The sequence below is a fragment of the Triturus cristatus genome, chromosome 7 (genome assembly GCF_964204655.1).
Source record: "Triturus cristatus chromosome 7, aTriCri1.1, whole genome shotgun sequence".
Taxonomy (NCBI): Eukaryota; Metazoa; Chordata; class Amphibia; order Caudata; family Salamandridae; genus Triturus; species Triturus cristatus.
In genome coordinates, this window is record NC_140590.1 from 840,396,923 (window position 1) to 840,424,780 (window position 27,858).

At 44.4% G+C, this 27,858-nt stretch overlaps 1 protein-coding gene across 5 annotated transcripts in view; it reads right to left on the reverse strand.

Annotated features, from left to right (window-relative positions):
* Positions 1 to 15,869: 15,869 nt before the first annotated feature.
* Positions 15,870 to 27,858, reverse strand: part of PCDH1 (protocadherin 1) — a 310,663-nt gene continuing 298,674 nt past the window's right edge. For all 5 annotated transcript variants that reach the window (XM_085617767.1, XM_085617766.1, XM_085617765.1 and 2 more), the window contains one exon: positions 15,870 to 26,619. In XM_085617767.1, the coding sequence (XP_085473893.1) occupies positions 26,192 to 26,619 (428 nt within the window). In that variant the 3' untranslated portion in view covers positions 15,870 to 26,191. The remainder of the gene's footprint in view (positions 26,620 to 27,858) is intronic.

Here is a 27,858-nt window from a genome sequence, read left to right on the forward strand (position 1 = left end):
CACCCACCGCAAACACATCAAAGCTGGTGGAGGGATCGCTATCATAAACAAGGAATCCATCCAATGCTTCACCGCTGTGATAAAACACCTCAAATTCAGACTTCAAACAGACAGCAAGCCCACCATCAGACAGCAAACCCACCACCCGGGGCACCCTCCAGGGCCACGTTCAGTCTTCTGCAACTTCATTGCCTACCTCTCCATTGATTTCAACAATTACATTTTCCTTGGCGACCTCAACTTCCATCTTGATGCCCACAATGATATTAACACTCCTCAACAGCATGGATATTGGTCTCATCCAACTCATCCATGACTCCACACACACCGCAGGCCACATGATAGACCCCCTCTTCACCTCCAGTAACCGCCTCAGTTACAGCCACACCAAAGAACTCACCTGGACCACCCACTCCATTGTCCCCTTCAACATCACCAGCTCATGAATCTCTGCCCACAGTCAGCCCAACGCCCCCCACCCAGCTAGAGCAAAGTCTCAAATGACACATGGAACAACACCCTCAACACCACCCACTCTATCTCCTCCAACAACCTAGACCAGAACATCAGAAACATCAGCAATTGGATCACCAACTGCGCTGACAGAGTAGCTCCCATCAGCAACAACACCCACAAAAGATTCACCGAGAAGGCTAGGTGGTACACTGAAGACCTCAGAGCAGGTTTTCGACACTGTAAACAACTGGAAAGGAGACAGCGCACCAGCAAGAACATGACTGACAAGTCTGCCTTCAGAGCAGCCCTCAACTTCACCACAAACAGTTGAGAGAATCAGAGCTAAAGGCCTTACCCTTGGGCATCAAATCAAGTTCTGATAACAGCTGAGAATTTTTCAACATTGTGAAAGAATTCTCTAACCCCTCAGCTGCAACTAACAACATTACCCCCTAACAGGAATACTGCGACGTCTTGCAAACTTCCACAACAAGATCGCCAACATCTACAGAAACTTCAAACCCCAGCCCAAAGGTCACGGACTTCTTCAAGCAACACAATGACCCTGACACCACCACAGACATCAGGCTAACCAAATGGAGCCAGCTCGCCCCACAGGACACCGCTAGCATCATGAATTAGGTCCATTCAGGGCCCCCAACCGACCTTTGCCGTCACCACATCTTCAACCTAGGCAAAGCCAGAATCAGGAACGTACTCACCACCGTGTTCAACATTTTAATTGCCATGGCCACCTTCGCCGAGGACTGGAAACATGCATAAGTCAATGCACTACTAAAGAAACCATCTGCAGACTCCAGCGAACTTAACAACTACCGACCGATTGCCCATCTCCCGTTCTCGGTCAAGGTATTAGAAAAAGCCATCAAACAACAACTCTTCTCCCATCTGGAATGGAACCTCCTACATGACTCTTCCCAAGCTGGATTCTGCAGCAACCATAGCACAAGACAGCCCTCATCGTTGCTACCGATGGCATCCAAGCCCTTCTCTACTGAGGAGAGACTGCAGCTCTGATCCTCCTAGACCTCTCTGTAGCCTTCGATATGGTCTCCCACCACACACTAAAGGCCGAACAACATAGACATCCAAGGAGCCGCTTTCAAATGGATCGACTTTTCACTCACCTGGAGAACACAAAAAGTCTGCCTTCACCTTCTGACCCAAGGAAATCATCTTTAGAGTAACCCAAGATTCCTCATTCAGCCCCACCCTCTTCAACAATTATATGACACCTCTGGTCAGCATTGCCAAATCCCATGAACTCTACATCATATCCTATGCCGAGCACACAACTCATCATCTCCGAAGACACCACCTACACAAACTTCCACAACTGCATGACAGATGTCAACAACTGCATGAAGTACAACTGCCTGAAACTCAACTCAGACATGACAGAGGTACTGATTTTCAGAAGTAAAAACTCCATTGGACGCATCCTGGTGGCCCTCAGAACTCGCCCACTGACCACACTAGGAAACTAGGCATCATTCTGGACAACAAGTGAACATGGTGACTCTGGCCAACTCTGTCTCCTCCTCCTACTTCTTCATCCTCTACATTCTCCATAAAATACTCAATGGCTACCTCAAAGCTCAAGACACACCATCTCCAGCTAAGTGGATTATGGCAACACTCTCTATGCAGGGATCATAGCTCACCTCCTCCTCCGACTACTAGAGACCAAACAGAAGTCTGCAGCCAGACTTGCCCTGAATCTCGCTTGATGAACCCATATCACCCCCCACCTCAGGGTACTCCACTGGCTCCCTGTCCAGAAAAGATTCCAGTTCAAGCTCCTGACCCATGATACAAGGTCCTACGCAACATTGAACCCGCCTACTTGAACCACTGCCTGAACTTCCATCAGCCCATCATTCACCTCCACTCTCCGTCCCTTTCTCTAACTCTCACCTCTGCATCAGACTTAGCAGATGCAGAGATCACTCTTTCTCCTAGCTGGCAGCGCAGCCATGGAACGTGCTACCCTTTCATCTATGGGCCTCCCCATCTCTTTCAGAGTTCCGAAAGTTCATGAAGACCTGGCTTTTCAGCTAATCAACTAGACCCTGCCAGTGGCTGGATACTCTCAAGGGTGACAGGAAGCACTCTTCAAATGTACCAATTGATTTATTAGTTGGAGTACCAGGAACACAAATGAAAGGCTGAGTCCAAGTAGAGGAGCTCAGCATCATGCCAAGCCAAACCAGAGGCTTCCTATCAACAACAGGGAGGGATGCCAAGCATACACCCATGGCAATACGCTGGGTGTGGCTTTCACAGTTTGTGGGGCCCTTGAACACTGGAACCTCAATCTGCAGTGCATAATCTAATGCCTCATCAGGTTGAAATTGTCCGCTCCCTTTGTTTTCCCGCCTTCCTTCCTTTTTCTCCCCCACCCCCCTCCCCTCTTGTTTTGCCCTCCCCCTGTCTTTCCCCCACTAATTGCCCCTCTTTCCTCCTCATCGCCTTTTTCCCATCCCTTCCCCTTTCCGTTTCTCCCCCTCAGACCCCCCTGAGCCTCCCCTGCCTCGACGCACTCCACTCCATGTCTCCCCCTTGTCTGACCTCCTTCCTGCCTTTCTCTCCTTTCCCCGATCTTCACTCTGCCGGTTCGATCCCCGGCGGCCCCGTTCAACTCTTCCCTTTCCTTTCGTCCATTCTCGGAATGCCTAGCGTCCATAGCAACCGGCTTGCCTTCCAACACCCCTAGTTACCGGATCGCTGACTCATACCCCGCCTTCCGTGCCTTGCGTCCTATAGACGGCTTCTCCGCGTTACGCCAACTCCTCCCTCATATAGCAGGCACCGTGGTTCACCACACTGTCACTAATCGTCCATAGGTTGCACACCTTGGTGGCTCCTCCCGTCCCCGCGGAAACTGACCCGCTCCGGATTCATTCCCTTCTGCTGCTGATCCCGCTTCCACTTCCGCGACCGCAGCTCCGATTCCAGCTCCACTATGATTTGGGTAAGTTTTAACTGGGCCTTGTGTGCTCCGATTTTGCTCATATTTCACCCCGCGTTGCACAGCCGGTAACCTCCTGCCTTTCATTCCCTAGGCCGTATTCCGTTCCTCCCCTTGAATCGGTTGCCCTTCCTGTGATGTCTCGTTAATTCAATTCCCTTCGGTGAGTCTCCGTAATATCCTCCTGCCCTTCATTAGCCTTCGTGTCCTTCCATATCCTCCTCTCACTTTTCCCCCCCTCGTTTTCCACAGAACCCCGAGGGAGAGCGTTCCCCTCTTACCTGTCAATGTGGTATCTATCCACAGCTGAACACCCCGTTTCCTCACCTGTGCCTTCTCTCCGTGCGCAAGGTAGGCTTTCAAGTCTTGCCTGTCCTACCACTATCCCCTCCCTGCTTTCTCCTTTTCTCTTTTTCGTTTTTCCCCTCCCCCCCTTCTTTCCTCCTTTCCCCCCCCCTTTTTCTTCTTCCCTTATTTTCCCACTACACCGCCCCCCCCCCCCCTTCCCTATCTTTCCTTTTCATTTCCCCTCCCTCTCCTCTCCTCTCTCCTCCTGACCGCCGCTCTGATCCGGAAATTGTTTTTTACAGAGCACTCCCAATTTAGGCGACCCAGGTCCTGATGATGATCCTTAATCGACAGGATCGAAACGCCGTCGACCACTATCCACCAGCCTAAACGTCCTTGGCGCACACATACCTGGTTCATTGGAATAATGAAAAATACCAATTATACTATTGAGTAAATTGTTGTATGAACCTTACATTGTATATATTGTATATATTGCTTATTTTGCGCCGCCAGCTGTGGTTTTTTCACGTTGTCACAAGCGCCGTTGTTTCACCAGCACGAGCACTTTGTACACCTTCTCCACTAAGGGTTGCCTGAGTATTTATACCCTGTTGTGCTCATATTACTGCATTTCTTTTGATCTTCTAAATATATGACGCCTATTGGCGCTTTGAAAGAACAACCTTAAGTCTCCTCTCTTTTGTTCTTTGTAATGTCTTGTACATACCTTTCTAAATAATTCCAATATATCCTGCTGAGATATTGTTGCATTTACACAGTATTTACCCAATCTCAGTTGGGTCTACGGGTATAACTCCTGTGACTGTTCTATGCTGCATGTTTGAAGCATAGATACTTGCCAGAAGCAGGTCCATTTCATCTACGTTTACCTTAAGCAGGATATGTGCCCTCCCTATCAAACCTCTTCTCTGACATGGTGAGCACTTTCCCATTCTGTAACCACACCAGGTCTCGTGGGCATATGAGAAGTACCCCTGGCAAACCACTGACCTTGGCATTGGAAATGTAGTTTTAGTACTTCCTGCCCAGTCAAATTATTTTCCTGAAGAAATGCAATATAGGTCCCTCTGTTTTGAATATGAGTGCAAAAAGAACAATTGATTGACACAATGCAGAACATTGTCATGCATTCACCCCAGTACAGAGATCTGGGCCTCAATCCATCGTTATTTTGCTCACCATGCCGTTCCAGTTTGAACCCAGCTATATGCAAATCAGTCTTGACCCTGCACCCAAAGGGAAAAGTCCAGCCCGAACTAACAAGCAAGGTCCTCCCTGGAGTGGAAACAAGCATCCTAGGACCGGTTTCAGGGTTTCGCCATTCATCAGGCAGGATAGTTTGACTCCAGTGGCATGGAGAGCACGGGACCCATATCTGGGCACAACCGTCCCACCCTGGGTGACAAATGCAAAAAGAACAATTGATGGCATTTTGGTCTGGACTGTTCCCATGAGGCACAGGGTCAAGACTGATTTCCATATAGCTGTGTCTGAACGGGGGTGGCGAAGTGAGCTAAAGAATGATGGATTCAATCCAGATCTGTGACTGGGGGTGAGTGTCTGAAAAGTTTTAGCACTCCTTCCATCATCTCCTTGTGTTTGCTTTGTTGGCTCTAAGTTGGCAGGGTATGCCCAGACGGGGGTCCGTTGTGCACTTTGCCACTGGATTCAAGCTAGCCTGGCTGATGAGGGGTGTTACCCCCAAAACGGTCCCAGGAATGCTTGTTTCTGGTTCAGGAAAGACATGGCTTGGCAGTTCGGTCTGAACTGTTCCCATGAGGCACAGGGTCAAGACTGATTTGCATATAGCTGTGTCAGAACTGGGGTGAGGAAGTGAGCTAAAGAAGGATGATGGATTCAACCCAGATCTGTGACTGGGGGTGAGTGTCTGTAAAGTTTCAGTGCTCCGTCCATCATCTCCTTGTGTTTGCTTTGAATAGGAGTGCTCCAGAATCTGACATCACAGAGACCCATAATAATCTGAACTCCCCTGCATCATGTAGTAGTAATGGCTCACCATCTATAGTACTCAAAATGAAAAGAAATACCTCCTCCCAGTCTTTACTCTAGATGGTGAGCTCATTACGGTGAGGGGTGATGTGCACAGTAGTGGGTAGCCATGCTGACTTGCCAGTCCCAATCAAATTTTCCCAGCGATAAGCCCCAGAAGTTCAAGTATATTTGAGCTTTTTGGTACATTCCACACTCCCACTTACAAATGATCACAATTTATTATTTCTCAGGTTGTATGCATTTCTAGCTGTAAATATGAGCAGGATAGTGTCTTCCACCTTTGAATTCAGTGCCCTAGTTCCATCTGGCTGTGTTAGAGGATAGCACTTGGAGATCTCCTGGCTTGAAGAGCCTAATGGCCTCCACTGTCCCACTCTTTCTCTCAACTTGTACCTGGCTCCTGATCAATGTTCCAAATGCTCGCATCCTAGGCGCTCTCTTCCTGGGATGTGTAGACATGGATGATCTTACAAGGGCAGACTCACCCTTGTTCTGTAGATGTGTGTCCACCCGCTCTGACACATCCATGGGTCACTAAAGTACAAAGATTTGTGTCCATCAACTATATTCAATCTCACCGGGAAAAGCAATATTTATTTAATTCCTGCCTATTGAAGGCAGTATTTTAACAATAGGGGAGGGGCTCTGTGTCCTTGGGCCCATGCTGTATAGTATAGGAAAATTGAGATCACATCATTTTTTACTACAAAGCTTCCCGTATTGTGGGCTTTTTGTAGGATGATATCTCTGCCTCGAAAGCTAAAGAGGCGAGCCCCCAATGGCGAAAGGGCTTTTTCAAGGTGCGGTCGCATCAATGGGACTAACTGCTCTGTGGAATGCATGAAATTTTAAAAGGGCTAATTAGTGCCACTTCTGCAGCCTGCCAGTGTGCCAAGGATGATGATTTGTCAGATCCTCCAGTTGCTTCCAGGAGGACCACTACTCTTTTATTGTTTCAAAAGGAGCAGTAGTAAACATCTGCAGCTCCAAACTTGAGATATCTAATTCTCTCTATGAGTTCCTGGGGTGATTGAAGTTTTCAACTCAGCTGTGTCAGGCTGCAGTTGAGATATTGGATCTTATCTTCGGTTCCCACTGTCTTAAAGTTTTGTATTTGTTATTGTCCCACAAGAACCCAATGTTTATCATGGCCATATCTACTTCAACAATATTGGTATTAAAAATCTCGGTGTCCGCATAGATCAATTTATTTCTAGAAAGGAACACATTGCTGCTACCACAGTCTTGTTTTTACATGCTGCGCCTGTTGCGAAGAGTTTTCCCCCCATTACCTCTCTCCTCAAGGAAAACCTTGGTCCAAGTTTTAGTAATGAGCCGCCTCGACTATGGCAACTCCCTTTTGGCGATAATTAATGAGAATCTATTGTCTAAAGTTCAGGTGGTTCAGAATGCTGCTGCACGCCTTGTCTGCAACTCCCCTCCGCGTTCATCCTCAGCCCCTCTTCTGCGGTCTTTACAATGGCTTCTGGTGAAAAAAATAATACTTTTCAAAGTATGCTGCTTGGCCTTTCACGGCCAAGGGTCCTCTTTTTTAGCAGCCATGGTTCTGCCTTACACCCCAGTGAGACTCCTTAGATCTTGTGACAAAGCTTTGCTTAAAGTCCTCAGGTTTAAGAAGGCTGGGGCCGGCTACAGATCTTTCATGTTCCTTGCTCCTCATCTTTGGAATAATCTGCCCATGCAGCTCAGACTCTGCGAAAAACGTTTTCTTTTTAGGGAGATGCTAAAAACCCACCTATTTTATTGAACCTCAGCCTGTCCTCTGCCCATTTTCCCGTGCCGAGATAACCCTTAGGTTAGTCCACATCCTCGGTACCACCCCTTCTGCATGGGACAGCACCTGGTGGCCGACCACCCTCGGAAGCCCACCTACCCCCTCAGACCACCCCAAGAACCTCGCCATCATACTCGACTCATCACTCACCATGAACCGACAGGTCAACGCCGTCACCTCCAGCTGCTTCAACACTCTCCGCATACTCCGCAAGACCTTCAAGTGGATCTCCCCTGAGTTAAGGAAGACAGTCACCCACACACTCATCACCAGCAGACTGGACTATGGAAACGCACTTTACACCGGCATCAACAAGTCTCTACTCTGCAAACTCCAGACAATACAGAACACCGCCACCAGACCCGTCCTCGGCATCCCTTCGGGAGGAAGTAGAGTAGGGGCACCCTGGGATGTTTTTTTATTAAGTATTCAGATTCTTTTGGTCCTAATATGCCTAGCTCAACACCTTCAGTCACCACCTTTGCGATTTCTTGTGATACGCCAGTACCATAGGGGATTCTGCACGTGATTTCTTCCTTCAGATAGATAGGCTTGTTGGGACCAGAGGACAACGGCCCCACCCTTGTCCGCTGGCTTCATCACTGCCATTTGTTGTTCCTTCAATGCAGTTATGGCTTTTCTATCTTCTTGCGTGATGTTTCTTGTCACATGAATTCGCTTCTTTTCAAACCCATCTAGTAGGGACAGCACAGCATGTTCAAAAGCGATGATATTCTTATGTGTGCTGTATGTTGGTGGGCAAAATGTGGATTTTTTTAGTAACCCAGAGGCCTCTAGACATTTTCAATTGATTTATGAATGTCTTTTTGAATTATCAAAACGAAGCAGAATAAATGCTCAAAACCCTCAGAATTAGTGGTCTCAGGTTTATCGCAAATATTTAAAATAAACCTCCCTTGACACCTTTCTGTGATTTCAATATTTGGGTGGTCCAGTCTGGGGAGTACAGGACCCAAGCCTTCCTTGTTTTCACGACCCAAAGTCAAGAGCACTTATTGAAGACCTTGGAAGCCTAGTCCTTATCCAGTGATTCAAGGAATATATACATGTCGCCTGACACCTCCTGGACCCAACTTTTACTAACTTCGACAACAAACAAGTCGACAAGCCTAGGAAAGAACCCTGGAAAAAGCCTGTCCTTGTTAAGTTAAGCATCCCTGTCCTGGTCCAAAGCACACACACCACTGCCAAACCAGCCCGCCAAAACTAGAACAGCATCACTGACAAGGACTGGAACACCGCTTTCAACACCCACAGATATTACCACATCCAGCAACTTTTACCCACAACCGTACCCAACAAACCTCATCAAACTCCTTCAGATCCAAAGAACAAATGCTAGCCACATGGCCCTTCATTACCCCAGAAGACACCGCAACCACCATGTAGTCCATCCACTCAGGGCCTTATCGGACCTTTACCCCCACTGTGTCTACTCCAGAAGATTTGAACCCATCAGAGTCATACTTATTCCCATTGTGAATACGACTTCTACAACCTTCCTAGCTGCTTGGAAACATGCAACTGTCCTCCCACTGCTGAAAAACCATCTGAGACCCTTCAAAGATTGCCAACTACAGACTCAGCCAAGATCTTAGAGAAAATCCTCAACAGACACCTCACTGAATATCTCTAAGACCACCTAATCCTCAACACTGCTTGGTCTTATTTCAGATCCAGCCACAGCATTTATTGCCACTCCCAATGACACCTGCATGACTTTTAACAGAGGAGACACTGCATCCCTCATGGAATGCCTTCCCGGGGCAGAGTAACAATGTAGCAATTTATGCTGAGTTGCGTTACTCCTGATTTATCAAGCCATTCCGGGTCACACAAAGTGGTCTTGTGTGGCTTAATAAACCACCATTTTAGGTCTTGCTTCACGCATGCACCACATTGTGTGGTACAAACCCAATGCAAACCTTAATAAATATAGCCCCAACTGTCTAAAGCTGAACATGGACAAGACCATGATCTTTGGGAGAGCACATTACCGTGGGACTCCACCTGCTGGCCACAAAGCTAGGACCGACGCCCAAACCCACGAAGAACCTTTGGATCATCATTGACAGTTAACTCAACATGACTGCCCAAGTCAATGCTGTCACTGCTTCATGCCTCAAAACACTGAATATGCTGGGGAAGATTTTCAAATGGCTCACAATCAGCATCCAGAAAACTGTCACACAAGTCCTGGTCACAAGCAAGCTGAACTGAGGGGACACCCTCTTTGATGGGATCAACAAAAGATGCAAAAGAAGGCTGCAGACCATTCAGAACTTGCCGACCAGATCACTCAACTTCTACGCCACACTCCACACACACCTGAAGGAGCTCCACCGGATCCACATTCAGTAATGAGCACAATTCAACCTCCTTACCCATACTTTCAAGGCACTACCTAACACTGGCCCAGCATATCCTAGCAACACATCTGCTTTCATAAACCTTCGAGATATCTCCACTCATTTGGACTCCTACTTGCAGAAATACCACACATATGAAAAACCAGATCTAGCATTCAACCCTTCTACATGAGCAATCTCAAAAGGCCCTGGGTGTGGCTAGAGACATACCTATTCAGTGACAGGATACCTTCCCTGGCGATACTGCACTCTACAAATCTGCATAACAGGAATTCTGGAGAAAGAACACTACTGTGCTGCCATGAAGAGTGAAGTACTTGTATATGGGTGATTATTGGAGACATAGTTTTGTGCTGTATTGCGACCATAAGAATGTTTTTGTGAAAAGCAGGCACAGCACCATCTCTGCAAGATGAATGTGTATGTTAGCCAGACTGCATGCATAGCAGGTTGTGACAAAGCATATATACGCTCCAATTATGATTTTGCAGGCAGTCCCAGAGACTAAGGCTAGCAGTAGTATGGCTTGAGTCATGCTTGGGTCACCATAGGCTAACCAGTCTTAGTCCAGCATTGGCTTACCCCTTTGAGGTGCAGATGTAGAACAGCATCATTTTCTGATGTTGGGTTATAGTAGGCATGATGGAGTACGAAGCATGGCACTATCAATGTCCCAGGAAGGGGCAATGGCTTTAAATGCAAGTGCAAAGTGAGGTCTAGTGGCTCAACTGAGGGCTGTATGTTGTGTGCACTGCACATACACCAGTGTGCAAAAACCATACATCCAACAAATTTTGGAGAATACCAGTTGGAGTCCTTTTACCCAAGCTACGCTTTATTAGATTGAGTAGTCTTCAAATTTGTTATCATTTTTCTTCAAAGCACAAGATCTGTTGTGTCTTAACATTATACGCCTATTTGTGAGCGCAATTATGTATCGGTGAAACTCTAACAAACAAAATGAGATGATAAATGAAGTTTACCTTAGATTGTGGATGAATTTGGGGAACAGCTCGGGGGAAGTAGCAGATTTTTGTGCCAAATACGTATCATGTAACCTGGTATGGACTAAACTGTAGAAGAACTTATCCAGTGTATTGTACATCCTACTGTATATGTTCCGGGTTTTAAAATCAATTTCCTACTGTGGCCTGGTTCTGTTTGCACTGTCGTACATGTCCTGTAGTTTTGCAGCATTGACAAAAGATAGGCGCTGAATATATGAAATGCCCCTTCAAAGGACAATTTTCTTTATGCTTCTTCATGCAAGCCAGAATGATGTATGCAGCCACTTAAGGTGTATGGGTGTTTTATGTTGTATGCTTCATTTTCCAACCCACCTTCAAGGTCATATTTACATTGAGTCCGTCCTTGTACGGCCTAGGATATCACGTAACCAACATCGAGCTTTCACATCAATGACAAGCATTGGACATGCAAATAGGTCAGACTTATGAATGCATGGCCTAAAAAAAATCCATATATGCACTGTCTAGCCATGCCTAAAAATCCATGTAGGTTAATGACTGCCCTCCTCCCATCGGTGCTGCTGCCAGAGAAAAACTGCAGTTATCTAAGATACGATAATAGCATTACATCATATGTGCGCTCCTGAAAGTTCAACCTAAGGCAGATGGATAAATAATCTAAATCATCACAGCTGTGTGGAGGGCAAACATTTTTTGAGGAAGCACACCACTTCTGTCTCATTAAAACATGTGCTCCTAACTCCCAACATGTGAGCGGAACAAAAACCCATCTCTAGTGATGCTCACATAATTGTCTGGTGACAGCTGTGTTGAATCAGTCTCCAGAAAGGAAAAGTATGAAATTCTGTAATGAAAACTTTTGGAAGTTTTGTGCAACAAGAAATGTTAGCAAATTTCACTGGTGTAATAAAATGTTTGCTCAGGCCTCCTTTTGCCCATGTCTAATTGTCCCAGCTCTAACTTGGTGTGTGTGATTGCCATTGTTTCTGGAGATGCAAATGAGACCATTGATTGAGAATAGTTATGGCAGAAATTGTAATGTCTCCCTTAGGCCAGGGCTCTTCAAGGACTAGACTACAGCCATGGGGAATATGCTGAATTCCCTTATTTTCTGGTCCTTTGCCGATTACACGGGTCTACACCCAAGGAGCTAGCCTTCACTTTCCGGATTACTTCTTTTTTCCTTGCCCATACCGCCTTCCTTTCCCTTTGGTGCTTGCCCATGAAGTTCCAGGTAGTGAGCATCTAGTCTGTTAACCTGCCCTGCAGCCATGTCCTTTATGGAGTACATAGTAAAACATATACCTCAAGAGACAGGACCCATGTATGCCTTTGGACGTTCTCTTTGATACTCATTTCTACTGTCTATTTGTTAATATTTTTTTTATATAGAAGCTGAACACCAATGTGTATATTAATTTCCACAAAAGTTAATAAGGAGAAATACAGTGAACCAATTTCCTTACAATCTGTCCATTTATTAACTATTCTTGGGCGAGTCAATATGTACTAGAAAATATAGCCCTTCGCCCATAGGCATCAAAAATTTCATTCAATAAGACAAATTCTATATATATTCCCTGCTGTGCAACAAGCAAATGAAAAGGTTTGGCCAAAGTACAGCTGACAGCCTGATGCACATTTTGGTTCTTGTGGAGGCAAGGGCTTCTTTGTGACTACGAATCTACTTCGACGTTAGGAGCCTAAGTTAGAGTAAAGGCACTACAATGTTAGATGTTTCTTCTTTAAATGGCCAATTTTTTTTAATCCCACTGTAAATTTCTGAAATGGTAGGCATGAACAGATTCTGATCTGCTGCCAGCCTTCCAGGATGGGGAGGGATACAGGCATTCCAGAATCACCAAAACTTGTCCGGAGAGTATTAATATTTTGGTTGCTCTGGTCTCAATCAGATGCAGCTGATAACGGGCGAGCATCACCAACAGAACTCATCAGGCAAATTATCTTCTCTGGCATTTACTCTGTCGTAATGAAGAATTATAGCTAAGTCAAGAGGGGATGGGATAGGGCAGTGGCATAGCTAAACCTTGTGCTGCCTAGGGCGGTCCCTGCGTTTGTAGCCCGTGGAGGCCACTGCTCCAAAACTCGTGCTGGCTGGGGCGGACCTCCCCATGCCACTTGTTACGCCACTGGGATTGAGTCAGTCTCTAGATTCCTCAGACATGTTCTTGACTATGCAGCAGGTGATGTTCTGATGGGGATATTGACTGTGTAGACAGGCTGACGGAAGAAATAGTGAAAAGATCAGGAAAGGGATTCTACTTGGAAGAATGGGACAGGAGAGAAGGATTACGTACTTAGTGGTGGAACCTCTATTTTGAGGAAGGGAAAAACAATGAGGCGAGTTTAGTTTCCCTTAGAAGGAGCCTAGCCAAGAGATTCCTTCCTCATCGCACCGCTGGGAAACCAGTGATTGAGATATATGCAATCAGAGGTGTTCCAGAAGTGTGCCTTGCTAATCTGCAAGAGCACCGCAGCCACTACTTATAATTGTCTATCTACACTTCAACTGGGTCAGTTATGTTACCAATCAGCAATTCAGTAAAGCAGCAACCAGTCAACTCAATGTTTCCAATTTTAACGCCATTTTATACTTTAAGCGTTTTAAACTCTTTTCAGTCCTTAAAAAGTGGTATTCAGGAGAAAAGGATACTGATATCTAGTCAGATTTTATCTTGCACTTTGTTCTAGCATTTTTTGGTTTGACGGTGGCCAACGGACAAATTCTTTGATCCAAGATTGACAATCATGAAACCAATTAGAATCAACTGCATTTTTTTCAGGTTGCTTTGTTTTGGTTCCTTCCATCTGCAATCCAGCCGATTAAATGGCTTATACAGAAATTTTCTTTTTTAATTTCTCAATATGGGCGTTACCTCATTCTTTAAAACTAATTTGAATAATGCTTTTTCTAGGAGGGGGATACAGCGTCTACTCCTGGCCACACACGGTGCCATAACAGTGTTGAGCAAAGCTACGAAATGCCTGGGATGGTACCATAGGACCACACAGGAAACAGCCTTATGGAAGGGAACCTGGCTACTGGAGATGGAGAAGTAACAGGGGTTTGCGCCCTGAGGTCTCTTTAGGATTGCCAAGGTGGGGGATTTGTTGGAAATGGGGAGATTATTCCGTTCTCATCACTACAGCATGACTATGGTATGAGTGTCAACCAATTCCTAAAGTATGCGCAGATACAACATGCCTGGCAGACTGTGGGGGGGCTACCTGGGGAGGGCATCCGGGAATTCACTCCACTAGGAGGGTGGTTGTTGATAAAAAGAATTGGATAAGAGAGCAGTTTCACCACACATTTAAAACATTAAATAACAATATGCTGGATAATTTGGTTAAACTGCAAGAGAGAAGGGTGCGCGATGTGGGGGATATGGAAAATATAGATTGGGAGGCAGCCCTGATGCACGCAAGAGAGGTAGCAATTAAGTCACATCTATAACTGGTCCAATACAAGCTTTGCCACAGAGTTTACTACGATAAATTGAGACTGCACAGTATGGGAAGGATGTTTTTCTCGAACTGCTTACGATGCGGGGGGTATTTGATCTTTCCTTCATACACTCTGGGGGTGCTCATTAATTTATGACTCCTGGGTGGTGATCATCGGGGAGCTCAGTAACATCCTTGAAGAGAGGGACCCACTTGAGCCGAAGTTCATTCTGTTGGGGATCCCCATTGATGTGGACCTTCCCAGGGCTAAACTATTATTCTGCAGCATCGGCCTAGTAGTGGCGACGAGGGAAATAGTCCAGTACTGGGGAGGGGGTGTGCTGCTGCCCGACGCTCCAGGAATGGAGATGGGGCATGGATATATACAAAGCAGCAGAAAAAGTAATGCACGCCCCCGAAAATTCTACAAGGTCTGGGGTGGCTGGGTCAGGTATTATTCCTTGGAGTTACTGGGAGAGGGAGCGGGACAGAGCCGGGATGCATTGGTCATTTGATCACAGGTATCGTAATGGGTATAAATGTGATATCTGTATATGAATCTCTGCCATGGTCTCTTCCACCCTTTTCACCTTTCACGATGTATCAGCTGAATGAAGTCTGAGGGGAGTTGTGGGGAGGGGGGGGCTTGGTTTCCAATGCTTTTGCCTTCACATGGATGCACGCCTGGTCCCCTATATGGCGGATTTGTTTGTTTCTGAGACAAAATAAAATAAAAATATATTTTAAATAATGCATTGTCTAAGTTTCATTATCCTGCTCTTCTAACAGAGACCAAGCACTCAGTCTCAAGACGTCAAAGCAAGAGGCAGGTTTTGGTAACTTAAAGGGTATGGGAGATAATTGGGCAATATTAAAATGTAATGTCACCCAGCCTCATTCAGGCAGTCTTTGTTTGCAGCTCTAGAGATGTGCCCATCAGAAATGTCATCCTAATTTCCCAATAGGTACATAAAATGGTGTGCATTAATAATATGCTTTGGTGTAGGCCCATGGGCAAAATAGAAATAACTGGTTTAATCCTGGGACTGGTGAGGTGAGAGTTCAGTTTTTCTTCTTTCAAGCGCTGGCAAAATGTGAACCATTGAGTTGTACAAAACCAATACCAATATACAATGCATAAATACCACAGACTGGATTTTAAAGGCTTCATCACAAAACTAGTTATTTTCTTGTCATTCCTCCAAATGCCTACCTGAAATACAAAAATGCCACAAAATCAATTGGAGCTTCAAGTATAATTGGAAAAACGTACAGGGATAATAAAAGAAAAACCAATGAAACTTCAATTTATATCGGAGTTAAAATATACTTTACATACACAATATCTTCACTATTTGAGATGATTTTTTCTTTCTAATAATGTTTGCTGACAGTTTAGACAATAAAACGCTCACAGGGCTTGACAAGAAAAGTAAGGCAGGGAGCAGAGAATATAGGTTTTGACACTTTTATTGTAAAGCTTTTCAGAAGGAATAATTACAATGGAACTTCTTCATTTGACAGCTCAGCAAACAAAAAAAACAATATATTGAAAAAAATAAACGGAATTAAAATAAAATATAAAAACTGTTTATCTGGTTTACCCCGTCATGCTTACCGATTGAAACAAAAATAATTACATATGAACAGATTGCGATCACAGCCATGAAGGAATTAAAAGAACGTAGGACTGAGTGAACAAATGAGGAAAGGAGATAAATGGGACATTTGAAAGTGGAAATAGCACCCCCTTCCTCCATCCCATCAAAAAAAATATATAATTAAAAAATAAACCCGCTTGTGGGGTCACTAGGAAATGCATCACATATTTATATCAATACAACGTTAGCAATAGTTTCTTCTGATTATACATATTTCACCCATCTTAAAAATAGTTTACATACTCTGCCATAGTATTTCTTCCATTTTATCTTTTAAAAAAAGCTACACTTGCATGTACATAGAACTGTACAGGAAACAAGGCATTATCACAAGCAATTAAATTAACATTGTCTGTATAAATAGAAACAACACTGAAGCTCGGACACAGTTTGATTTTTTTAAAATATTTTTTTCTATTTTCTTTTTCGAACTCATCATCTTACTCTTCTTCCAATTTTCCCGGAAGCTGTGGTGTGCTGCCGCGTGGAGCGGTCACCTCCCATTCCTTTGGTATTTCCCTCCCCATTCCCAGCATCATCCCTTTTTGCCCTAGTGCATTGCTAAACAGTGAATACAATAACCCTCTGCACTCCTCTGCAGCTGCCTTCCTCCAAAAAGTTTTAAAAGTTTTGGATCACTGTGTTTTAAAGTCCCCCATCTTGCTACTCAGTGGTAGAAAATGGTAAAACCTTGCGTTGGATCCATGCCACGAATGCCAATTTCAGAATCAAGTCAGAAACTTTATATAGATTGAGGCTAGATTGGTGAAATCCCTTTCTGGGCCCACATAACAAATGTAAGCATAAGTTATCAATTCATATACCACTTCATTTAAGTTCACTTTTCTATTCGTAGTGAAAGGCGCCTAGAACTGGTTGCACGTCATATTAATAAGGACTACATTGCTTGTCCCATAACACTAGCACTTAATATTTTTATTACCGAATCGATGCTAACAAAACCATGTCTTATACATGAAGTCTGTTATGAAATCGAGTCGCTGAAGTATTTAACAAGTATTCCAATAATACATACAAACACTTGTTGAACAATGGAGAATAACTCAATTTCCATATCTTTTTCGTGGAAAACCTGACTATCATGTTGTTTTGGTGCTGGTCTACTTTCAGAGAGCTAAAAAGGTTTTGTTCCTAAAATGGCCTCCAGTCTCATCAGCCACAGGAAAAACTCTGGCGGGTGCTGAGATTTCTATTAAAATAACCCATGTCACAGAACAAACATGAGGTCATCACTTTGTGATTTGCGTTTCAAATTTATAAGGGATCTCGGTGGTTCAGTGTGGCCATATGTAAAATTTAAGGCTAAGAATAACCCTGCAAAATGGAACAGGTGAAACTTTATTTTCTTAAAAGACCTGCAGATTGCCCTCTCTCAAGGATTAAGGCTGTTCATAGTAGAGTAACTAGGTAGTTCTCTAGTTTGGACTTTGATAGTTAGCATGTGGTTCTATGAATTGGAGGATTATCATTTGTGCAGCAGATGTAATTTTTGTTAAACATAAAGAGTCGAAATCGTGTGTATTTCTTCTATGTTGACAGCGCAGTATGACTATAAATGGACATGCGTGAATCAAAGCCAGGATCTGGCTATGGCTATTTTTCCGCAATTAAAATAATTGGCTTTACTTGTAGTTGGTTCCATATGGTCCACTTTTACCTATTTATTGAGTCATACACATTTTTCCTAACCTCTTGCAACCAATGGGAATCAAAATCAGCAAACTTCTGAAAATGTATATTTGCTGTATTTTCCTGTTGAAAGCGCTTTGGAGAGCTCTTGCAAGATTTCAAGCCCCGTAGCCTGCATGGATGGGGTCGACTGTATCCTTCGAAATTAAAGGCCAAGTCTGCAATCTCGGTCATGGACCTTCATATTCAATGTGATTGGCGAAATGGAAATAACTGTTAGAGTGTTCCCATTAGAAGATCCCTCACGAACCCATACTCTAACCATCATATCTAACCCATCCACAAGTGACAATGCGGTAGCTCACCAGTGCACCAGTCAAGTGAGTGTAGTGTATCGTGAGACACGGAATTGCAGATTTAGATCCTAGTACTATTTATGCTCAGAGTTGGAAGAGCACTTTTATTTTTTTCGTTTATTAAACAATTTTTTTTTAGGATAAACAGAATTCCCGCTTGGCCATCAAATAGTTCAATAAACGGAATCCCCGCTTGGCCGTCAAATTGTTCAAAAGTGTATACTGTTATACTAATGACAAACAAATCTCAATTTAGTTTGCAACTCTCTCCACCTCTCAGTTGGAGAAAGAGCGCCATTAGAATAAGGTGCAAAATTGTGTACCCCCTGTGTACATCAATAACCCCCCCCCCCTCCCCCAACAAGGCCAGACTTGTAAATCCCCCAGGCAAAGCCAAAAACCTCTAATGCCACCAACACCAAAAGATGGGAAAGGAGAAGCCGATCTTATGGAAACTGTCCTCTCTGGACCCAAGACTTCAATCAAATCACAGTAGTAAATACACTCATCAGATTACAACTGTTATTTGACGGGATTAGGGATAAAGAAATCTAAACCTGCACAGATGGGCGGACGTCTGCCCCCTCTGTCTACTCACAGACTACATCCTATTGGCTGAATCTTGTACAATAGATCAGCAGGTGGACGGGTCAAGTGAAGTTTGATGCTCTGAAGAGGAGAGGAGACCTAGCTCCATGGAGTTCTTTCAATGAATGGCTTCTGCCTCCTGTGAAATATGCTCCCCACAAAGATGGCCTCCATCTGAATAGATGCCTGTGCAAACTGAACTGTAACATCACCTGCATGCAACTCGAGCTTACAACAAGCCATGCAGCGCTTTTATTGTGACCTCACTTCTTTCAATATGTGTAAGGAGACGGTCATGGACATAGGTCACCCATGAACAACCATTGATTTAGGAAGGAGCCTGCACATGCGAGGATGCTGACTGTATCGAAGTGTCCCACTGCTGTCATCTTTGCATTGTGAATGTTGCGCTGTCACCTGGCTGACGAACACTCTTCTACTCCACGCCTTTTACACATGCTATGACCAAGTACAAAGGTTCATAGAAAACACCAAATGAGCAGCACCAGCCTTATGAAGCAGGCAGAGCTGTGTGGTACTTAAGGAATGACTGGATCAAACATCCAGGACACGAACTGCCCAGCTATCCATCTGTAGCCGCGTCAGCTCCTTCCGTTGAGAATGCTCCATCGTGAATGACTGCCTTCTTTAGAAGTCTGCAGCAATGTTCCCATCACCAAGTGTGAAGGACTAAAATGGAAGACTGCCTTCCTCATTGGCTGTGCCACTGCTTCCAAAGCAAAGAGGATTTACCATGCAATGAGTGTCAAGGTCACTGTGTAACTGTGTATTGCTTGAGTCCTCCCACTCAAGCAAAAATAAAAAGATTAAGCAGCTTTATGCAGAACAGCAATATACATCGGGATTAAATGTTGAAGACTGTGCTATGTAACTTGGAAGGCCCTCATCAGTGAAGCTCCAAGCGGGTCATTCAAGCCACCACCGAAGCCAAGGGAATAGAGGCTAATTCATCAAAACTGTTTAAGAATTGCAAAAAAATTTAAACTGATACCACAGGACTAATCATCCCTACGTCATGGACAACAGATTGGGTATACAGAATAACATGACAGTGTGGCACCTCTAACCTCAGTACTGATATTTGCCATATTGGCATGCTGTCAGCACCACATTCTTGTGCTTAGGAACGCACAAGAATGCATCATGACCAGGCAGGTGTGGTGGAGAGGTCCCTAGAGTTCCATCTGCCAGCACAGTATGGTGTGCATGCCCTGCCCTTTTTCATCTTTCAATGTTCTTTGGCCCAAAGACCAGTTGAACGTTCTGCAGAGGTCGCATGGTTCTGGGACAGGTCAGCTCTAAAAAATAAAAAATAAAATACAAAAAAAGGCTCTACTTAGCAGCACAAGTCTTCTGGGGTCCCTGTATTGCATGAGTTATTTTTATTTTATACCAGTATGAAGCAGAGTCCACTATACCAGGCACCAATGTGTGGTATAAGAGGAGCCCCTCACATTGCCACAGGTGTCCATTTGGTTACCAAGAGAAGCACATTTATCCTGGTTTTATACCTTTACCATTTTCCTCACACCATATCGGGCACTTCGGGGTTCACGTCAATTTGACTACCCCTAGAAATGCACCCCATTAGCATTGAATATGTCCACATGCTCCACAGGATAGGAGTGGTCATTCCGCTGAGTGGGTCATTCCCCCAGCACTTATCAATCTTGTATTACTACACACTTCAAACTGATAGGCTGCCAACGAACCGCACACAACCACCACCCGAATGATAGTTCAGCCACCAGTAAAAGCAAGACAGCTTGATGAGGGGGCAAGGATGCATTACATGCCTAAGATCACAATGGTCTCCAAACAACATGCATTTTCCATTGGACTAACTGTACCATGAAAGTAAGACCCCAAGTTTGAAAGGCATTACTCTCTCCAGTAAGTGGGTAATTCCAGGCACGTGTTATTATTTCAATGGAAGCAGATATACAACAGTCAGCTACAAATAACAATGTCATGAAGCAACAAGACCATGACTTCCATTTCCCATAAAGAGGCATGCAAGGGTGAAATAATGCAATAAAACAGAAGTCTAGCAACAGCCTCTTCAAAAATGGGGAAACATGTTTACCCTCTTCTGTTTAATGGAAGGTTCCCAGTGGGTCTGCAATTTCTAAATGGGGCAGCAGTGTGGATGGTAAATACACCACTGCAAAGGGAAGAACATACGGGTTTCTGGATACATTGAAAGTATAGGGGATTTCAAAGCAGATCATCAAAGCTCTCCTCCTCTTACCCCAGACGTACCAACGCATGAAACCTGATTGGGTTTACGCTAAGCAGCATCGCAACTAATAGTATTTGAAACCATGAGCGAGTTATTCGTCTAATTATGGTGCATTACACCCCATAATGGAATCATATCACACAAACTTGACTTAGCTACAAACAGGGTCTATCTAGCACTTGTGTCAAAGTGACATGGCCGGTTAGGACCCGAGATGTATCCAGTTAAGAGCAGAGAGCTATATGGAAGCGGAGATAAGTCAAACTCTCTGCATGGCACTGTTTCCTGCATACCAACCAAATTCAAATTGTCTAAGACATATTAATGGAATCATAAAAGAATAAAAGACAACTAGCTCATGTGTGGAGAACTTGTGAGAAACTTAAAACCAAGGTCCAGAAAAATCATGGAAGATCTTGAGAACATTATACCTTGGCCATCACAGACACAACTTAACAACCAACTGAAATCGCGCCATCGCTGCTCTGTGCCTTAGCTCGCCAGTCTTCTCCTGTGGCAGTTTCTTTGGCACCAGTCTGTGCACTCAGCTCAGATTGCCCTAGCTACTAAAGACTTATTGAACTCTTATTGGCATTGACAAATTCTGCACATATTTGGCTGGCAATATGCTGCGTATGTCTTTTTTATCATTCTAAAATAGACATTTCGAAGAAAACTCTCAGATTGTAATGACAGCTGAAGCCTAAACACCTAGTAGCTTTGTAGTAACTACCGCAAGAAAAGTAGTGTTAGCCCTAAGTAGTAGTATGGAAGAGCACATAGTATGGCAAGTCACTTTGCTTGCATTGACCAAGAGCAGTATGTAGGGCTGCATTTACACAAAGTGCTATACACACCAAATAATTTGCAGCTTTGAATGTGACCTTTTTTTTGCTCTTATAATGGTAAGATATTAAGGCTTGATTGCTTGTAGATTTCATAAAATGTTCAAAGTCAGATATTCATGAGTTGACCTTTAAGAACTATTCATCCAAAAAGAAAAACAAAATCTGGCCAGATCACGTAAAATAATGTCACCTGTAGGCCACTCTCCTATAACATTGGTGGGTGTTTATGAGAATCCTGTGACAGTACAGCTAAATGTCTGCTGGACAAAGTACAGCATTGTTGACCAGGCAGACTAGCTGCATGTTCAAACCAGCCACTGAAAATGGGCAATCTAAAAGCAATATGTTCTTCACAAGTTTAAAATCTGCAACATAACAGTTGCTCTTTAAGGCATGGTGTATACTCGCAAATGAATCAGGTCACAACTTGGCAGCTGGGCATTAGAGTCCACGCTTGTTCACAATGCTAAAAGAACAGGACTTCAAAGACCATGATTTCCAGTAAAAATTGAAGACCCAAGAGGAGGAAGCCACTCCAAAAATCACTAAAGTTGTCGGCTCGCCGCCTGTGCAATGCAACCATCACCACCTCAGCAGAGCATCATGCCAGAGGTAAGACTATATTAATACATTTAGAAGAATGCAGGGCAAAACTGGGAAATATGTGCAAACACCAGAGGATGAGAAGGAATTACTCTTTTGTTGACAAGAGAGAAAGAAAAGAATGTAGTAGAAAATAGAAGTAACTAATGTGTACTAAGGAAGGAAAGCAAAGACAAAAAGAAAACATGCAGAAAAAAAAAAATCACCAACATTTCAAATTGATTACATTAATTGGGATGAAAAACAAAAGACTCTACTGGTCCGAAACTTACAAGATGGTGTTTCCAATGTACCACATACTATGCTAACCACATATCATGCAGATATTCTCCTCATACCTAGGAGACACCCAAACCTCACGTTCATCCTTAAACATCTTCATTGTGAAAAGTGCAAAAACGCTTGAGTTAATGCCAAAAAGCCGATACACAGAGCTAAGTTTTGGCCTGATTCACACATCATCGCTCACACACATACATTAAAAAATACCGACAACTCAAACAGCTCGAAGAGACCATCCTGAGCTGAGGTCAACCAAAAGCAGGTTTGGGGCTCATGGACAATGCAATGACCCCCATCATTCTCTTATTTTGGGATTCTTAACACCAAGTTAAAAACCTAAAATAGTTTATAAAAAATGAAATACTATTACTTACTTGGTACTTTAATTCACACATTCAGAGAACAGTGGGATACGACACACAATTGGTATGGTTAGAATGCATATACACCTTTCTTGGCAACACCAATTTAGCAGCACCTCTGATATTGGTGAAAAAAGAATTCTTGGAAGGTGACTTGATCACCCAAGAATGCTTGCAATAGTTAAACAACTACAGACGACCACAACACTAGGCACATTCACAAAGCCAACCCAAGGCCCCTTTTGACTTCCTCCAACAACTCACTCTTTCAGGGAAGGCCACATCATAAACAGTGCATGGCATTTTTGACCAAAAAATAGCCATACGATGCTTAACCATACCGGTCAGAAGTATAAAAAGATTTCACATACAGCACCTCATCCAGTATTAACCCCCTTTTCACCCATCAACCTACCAACAGTGTGCCTACCATGCAACTACGTGCCTGTCAATGTCTAGAGTGTCCTCCTAGACAGCACACGGAAGATGCACTGTATGTGGTAGCGTGAGAGAGACAGAGAAGACTTCCCATCAGCCTAGACTCCACATCAGCTGCAGCGTAAACTAAAAACAATGGAAGATCAACAAATGGGCCTTGATTGCGAATTCAACAAGTCTCTCCTTTTGCATTCAGTGAAGTGTGTGTCACTGTTCCAAGAGTGGAAAAGGAAAAGTAATAATCATATTATGTGCCACATAGCTGGTGAGTAGACTATGGCTCCTTAAAAAAATGCCCTGAGCCCAGTGGAAGAGGTGCAATGTGAGAGAGGCTCAAGGACATGTGTTACGTAGCCAATCCCGTTGCACTACAGATACCTAGAGTCTAAAAAAATAAAAAAGGTGTGTAAAGAAGCAAGACACGAAATGGGCTACATGTGCTAGCATGGAACACTGCTGATAAACTAAACACATTTAACAACGAGTATTTCACCCTAAGCAACTGGAATCCCTCCTTGTAAAAGGGGAATGGTCAAGTGCCACTAAAATTCAAATCTTAAATGGCCCCAAACTGCCCAACTGTTCCATTATCATGGTGTGGTGAGGGGATGTTCATTGTCTGTCATTTGTAGTTCTGCAATATTATCACTGAAAGGTATGCCTCAAAGTAGGTAGAGAGAAATGTCCTGTTTACAGAATTTTATTCTCATAGAGTTGATCAGCTTTCTTTAATTAAAAATATATATATTGAAATAAAATATGTGCACTTTCAATTCCAGACACCATCACAGTCTTTAAAGCTCTCACTAGTCGAGTTGTTCAGTCTTGTGTTTGATGTCTCTGTGATGGCAGAATCCTGCTAGCACAAACATGACCTTCTCGTGAGAGACAATAATGCATCACCATAAAGCTTCTAGCTCTCTTATGGTGTACTGGCTTCTTCTCCTCGTGGAAGCAGTTAAAATCTATCAAAAATTAGAAGATTAAATGTTTTGGTTGGCTCCATTTCCTTAAGTGTTTTGACGGCTATCCAGTGTTACAAGCACTGTTTCTTTAAAGGAAAGAAGGGTCCCTAAAAACAACGCTGGTAAATACAGGACCATGAATGACATCTGGACCATGAATGACATCTGGACCAGGATTGACGTCTGGACCAGGATTGACGTCTGGACCAGGATTGACGTCTGGACCAGGATTGACGTCTGGACCAGGATTGTATTCTACCCATCACAAACCATACCTCTCTAAACGGTTTAAAATGTTATCAATTCCAAGAGCAAATTGCCAGACTGGCCAAGAGCTAAAGTGGATGTTCAATTGCGGACTTGTTTCCTACCACGTTTATATCATGGCCCATCCGAATTTCACCTGGTACGGATCATGAATTTAAGGTTATCCGTATTCCAGAAGAATGCTGCATTTGCATTTCCCCATCAGCTTTCTCTGCATTCTGAGAAATTCCTCCTACTATAGATTCTGAAAAAGTTGGGAGATGCACTTTCTCAAGGTGACTTGTCTGGGGAGAGAGGAAAAGCACAGCAAGCTCTTTGAAGATACTCTGTATGACTTACTCAGTGTGATCCTAAAAACATGAGGATGGATGACTTGGCACCTCGCTCTCTCTCCTCTTTGCTATGGGCTTTGTTCCTTATATACAACATAGAACAAAAAGGCAGCAGCATAGAATTCTCTCCCCTGTGCACTTCACCGTTGCCCCGGACACGAACATTCCTCGCTCCCTGTCGGATGCGTCCACACGACTAAACATGGACATCTTCCCTGTGTGGGGGTCATTGTCAAATCATAATGAATAGTTCTACAGTGATAGAAGTGTAAAATCAGGCAGAAGACATTTTCATCATTCAAAAGGATAGTATTTACAGAACTCTACAGTAAAAGCTGAGACCGGTGTCAGATCCTTCCCTGCTGTGTGGATGTGACCGAGGATCTCAAACAGAAAGTGGCTCACTAAAGCTCTGTCTACCTCTCCCATCATCCTTTCCTCCCCACTCCCTGTAGAAGCTGGCAGCAATGGCTTCCTCACTATCCCTTCTACTGGGCCAGTTGGATCTAAGTGCGCGTGTGCATTTGCACCTGCCTGTGCACGCATGCATGCCTTTCTCCCACATTGTTGTGCTGAAGTGCATTGCGATCAAGCCACTCCCTTGTTCTGTACATACAACACACTTCAAAAACACTGGGGTGTATAAGGCTGAGCTAGTGAACATCAGCTTGGTGCCCTTAGATCTCTCCCTTTAAGATAGTCTTTGGCAGAGTCCTAGGCACGTGAAACAACTGCAGGCGCGGGTCGCAATACCCGCTTCAAGATCCTCTTTGCAGTTCTGCAAACCCCTGGAAAACAGTTCATCTAAATACATGCTGCTCCATTCCTCACCACCAAAGAGCTCTCCTTCATAAAGATGTCATGACAGACATTCTCTGCTCGCCATGGGCGCTGCTCTTGGAAAGTAAAAAGTGGAATAAACCATTGTATGGACCAATAAAACCTCAGACATGTCTGTCGTTTGTTGCTCTTTTTTTGGAAGTGTTTTTTTTCCTTTTTTTCCCAAAGACTCTTTGTTAAAACTTTGCCTGAAAAGGTTCGCTTAGATTCACAGCACTTTGTCCTTCAATAGCACCCCTACACCCTCCACCCTCCACCCTCAAAGCTTATGGTCCGCTTTCCTGCTTCCTTCTCAAATGCAGGGTGGCTGCAAAATAAAGCTCATAAGTATATCTCCCTCTTGGTGTTCTGGGATGGTGGAGCCGTTGTGGTTTGCTGGAAGTCAGATGTCTGGGTGAGTGGGATGTCTTCCATTGGAGAGACCTTGCAGGGCTCATGGCTGCTATTCGTGAAGGCACTGTATGTGGGCAGCACGCGGATGTTGGCCATTTTGGTGGCGGTGCCATTACCACTGCTGTGGTGGTTGCTGCCGCCGCCACGTTCATCAGAGTTCCGGGGGCTTCCGTTGCCAATCTGTTCCTGATTCCCCCTTTCTTGGTAAGGCACAAAAGTGGAGAGTTTGAGGGCGTTCTTGGGCCTCCGGCTGGGGGAGGTCTGGCCGGGCATCCAGCAGGTGTCCGAGTGACCATACTCTGTGCATTCCTGGGTGCAGTTCCCTGTCATGGCGACGTCCGGCAATGGTCTGAGATCTGAGAGAGAAAAAAAAAAACACAATAGGGTCAAGTTATGTTCTAAAGAAAAAAACTTGCGATTTCAATAAAGTGATCATTATCTAGGTTTTCCCAGTTCATGCCTTTTTAACCTCCAACAACACACTTCTGCCTATCCTTCTCGGTCTCATATTCTCGCATCACCCATAGAAGTGTCCTTTCAAGCTAGTAGTGTTTGATTATTACCTTTGGTATTACCCTGCTCTCCTCTAGCCTTCACACTTCACCTTTCTTCACACCTCCTCAGGCCTATGGTCGTCAGAAAGAGTAACAGGTGAGCTGACCCTTCTGAAATGTATTGTATGAAATTAGCCTGAGCTACCTTTTTCAACATAGGGCTTTGGCACATCCAAACTGCTCAAACTCTCCACTGAATGTGAGTGGAGAAACAAAGCTACTAAAGCTCCCACTTGAAATGCATGGATGGCAGCGGTGATAGTTGAACCCTGAATGCAGGATCTAATTTTATAACACATGCGCTTGAACCAGGTGGTCTTACAGTGCTTTTATGCATGGTTTTTATTAACAAAAATAAAATCATTCTTTCATACTTGAACCCTGCTTCAACAGAAACAGGTTGCTCCCAAGGGAGCTGGGTCAACTTCCCGATGCAAGGCATTCGGCTTCTTTCAATGTATTTGGGTACACTGGGCGTCTCCAGCTCCAGCGGGCATCGACTCTCCACTCACCTGTGAGTTCTGCTATGCGAGGTGGGCAAGTCACTGAAAGCTCGATTCAGACTCGCGCCAGTTTCCTGGCTCTGGCTCAGCTAGAGTTCCGCTTGGAACATCGAGCTCAAAGCAAGGCAAGCCTTCATTGGTCTCCTGCCCGTCTTCCACATTGTAACCTCAGGCTCCAATAGACAAAGCAGTGACCCTTGAGAAAGAAACCCAGCCAGTGGCTAGCAGTGGCCCGTGCAATTAAGAGCAGTGGGGCCGGGTGGGGGGGGGGGGGGGGGTATTTTGACAGACGACGGCGAGGGAAATCATTTTTTTAATTTAATTTTCCCTCGTCATCATCCGTCGAAATCCCATGATCCCTCCCCCCCCACCCCCCAAACACCTGGACCCACCGCCCACCACTCTTCCCTGCACGGCCACGCGGTTAGTGACTGAACTGCATAATCTGTTGCCAGGTCACCTGGGATCAAGACTGCTTCCTCCCTTGTCCAAATTGTGCGATCCCAAGGAAATATTGTATTTCCTGGAACCTTTGCTT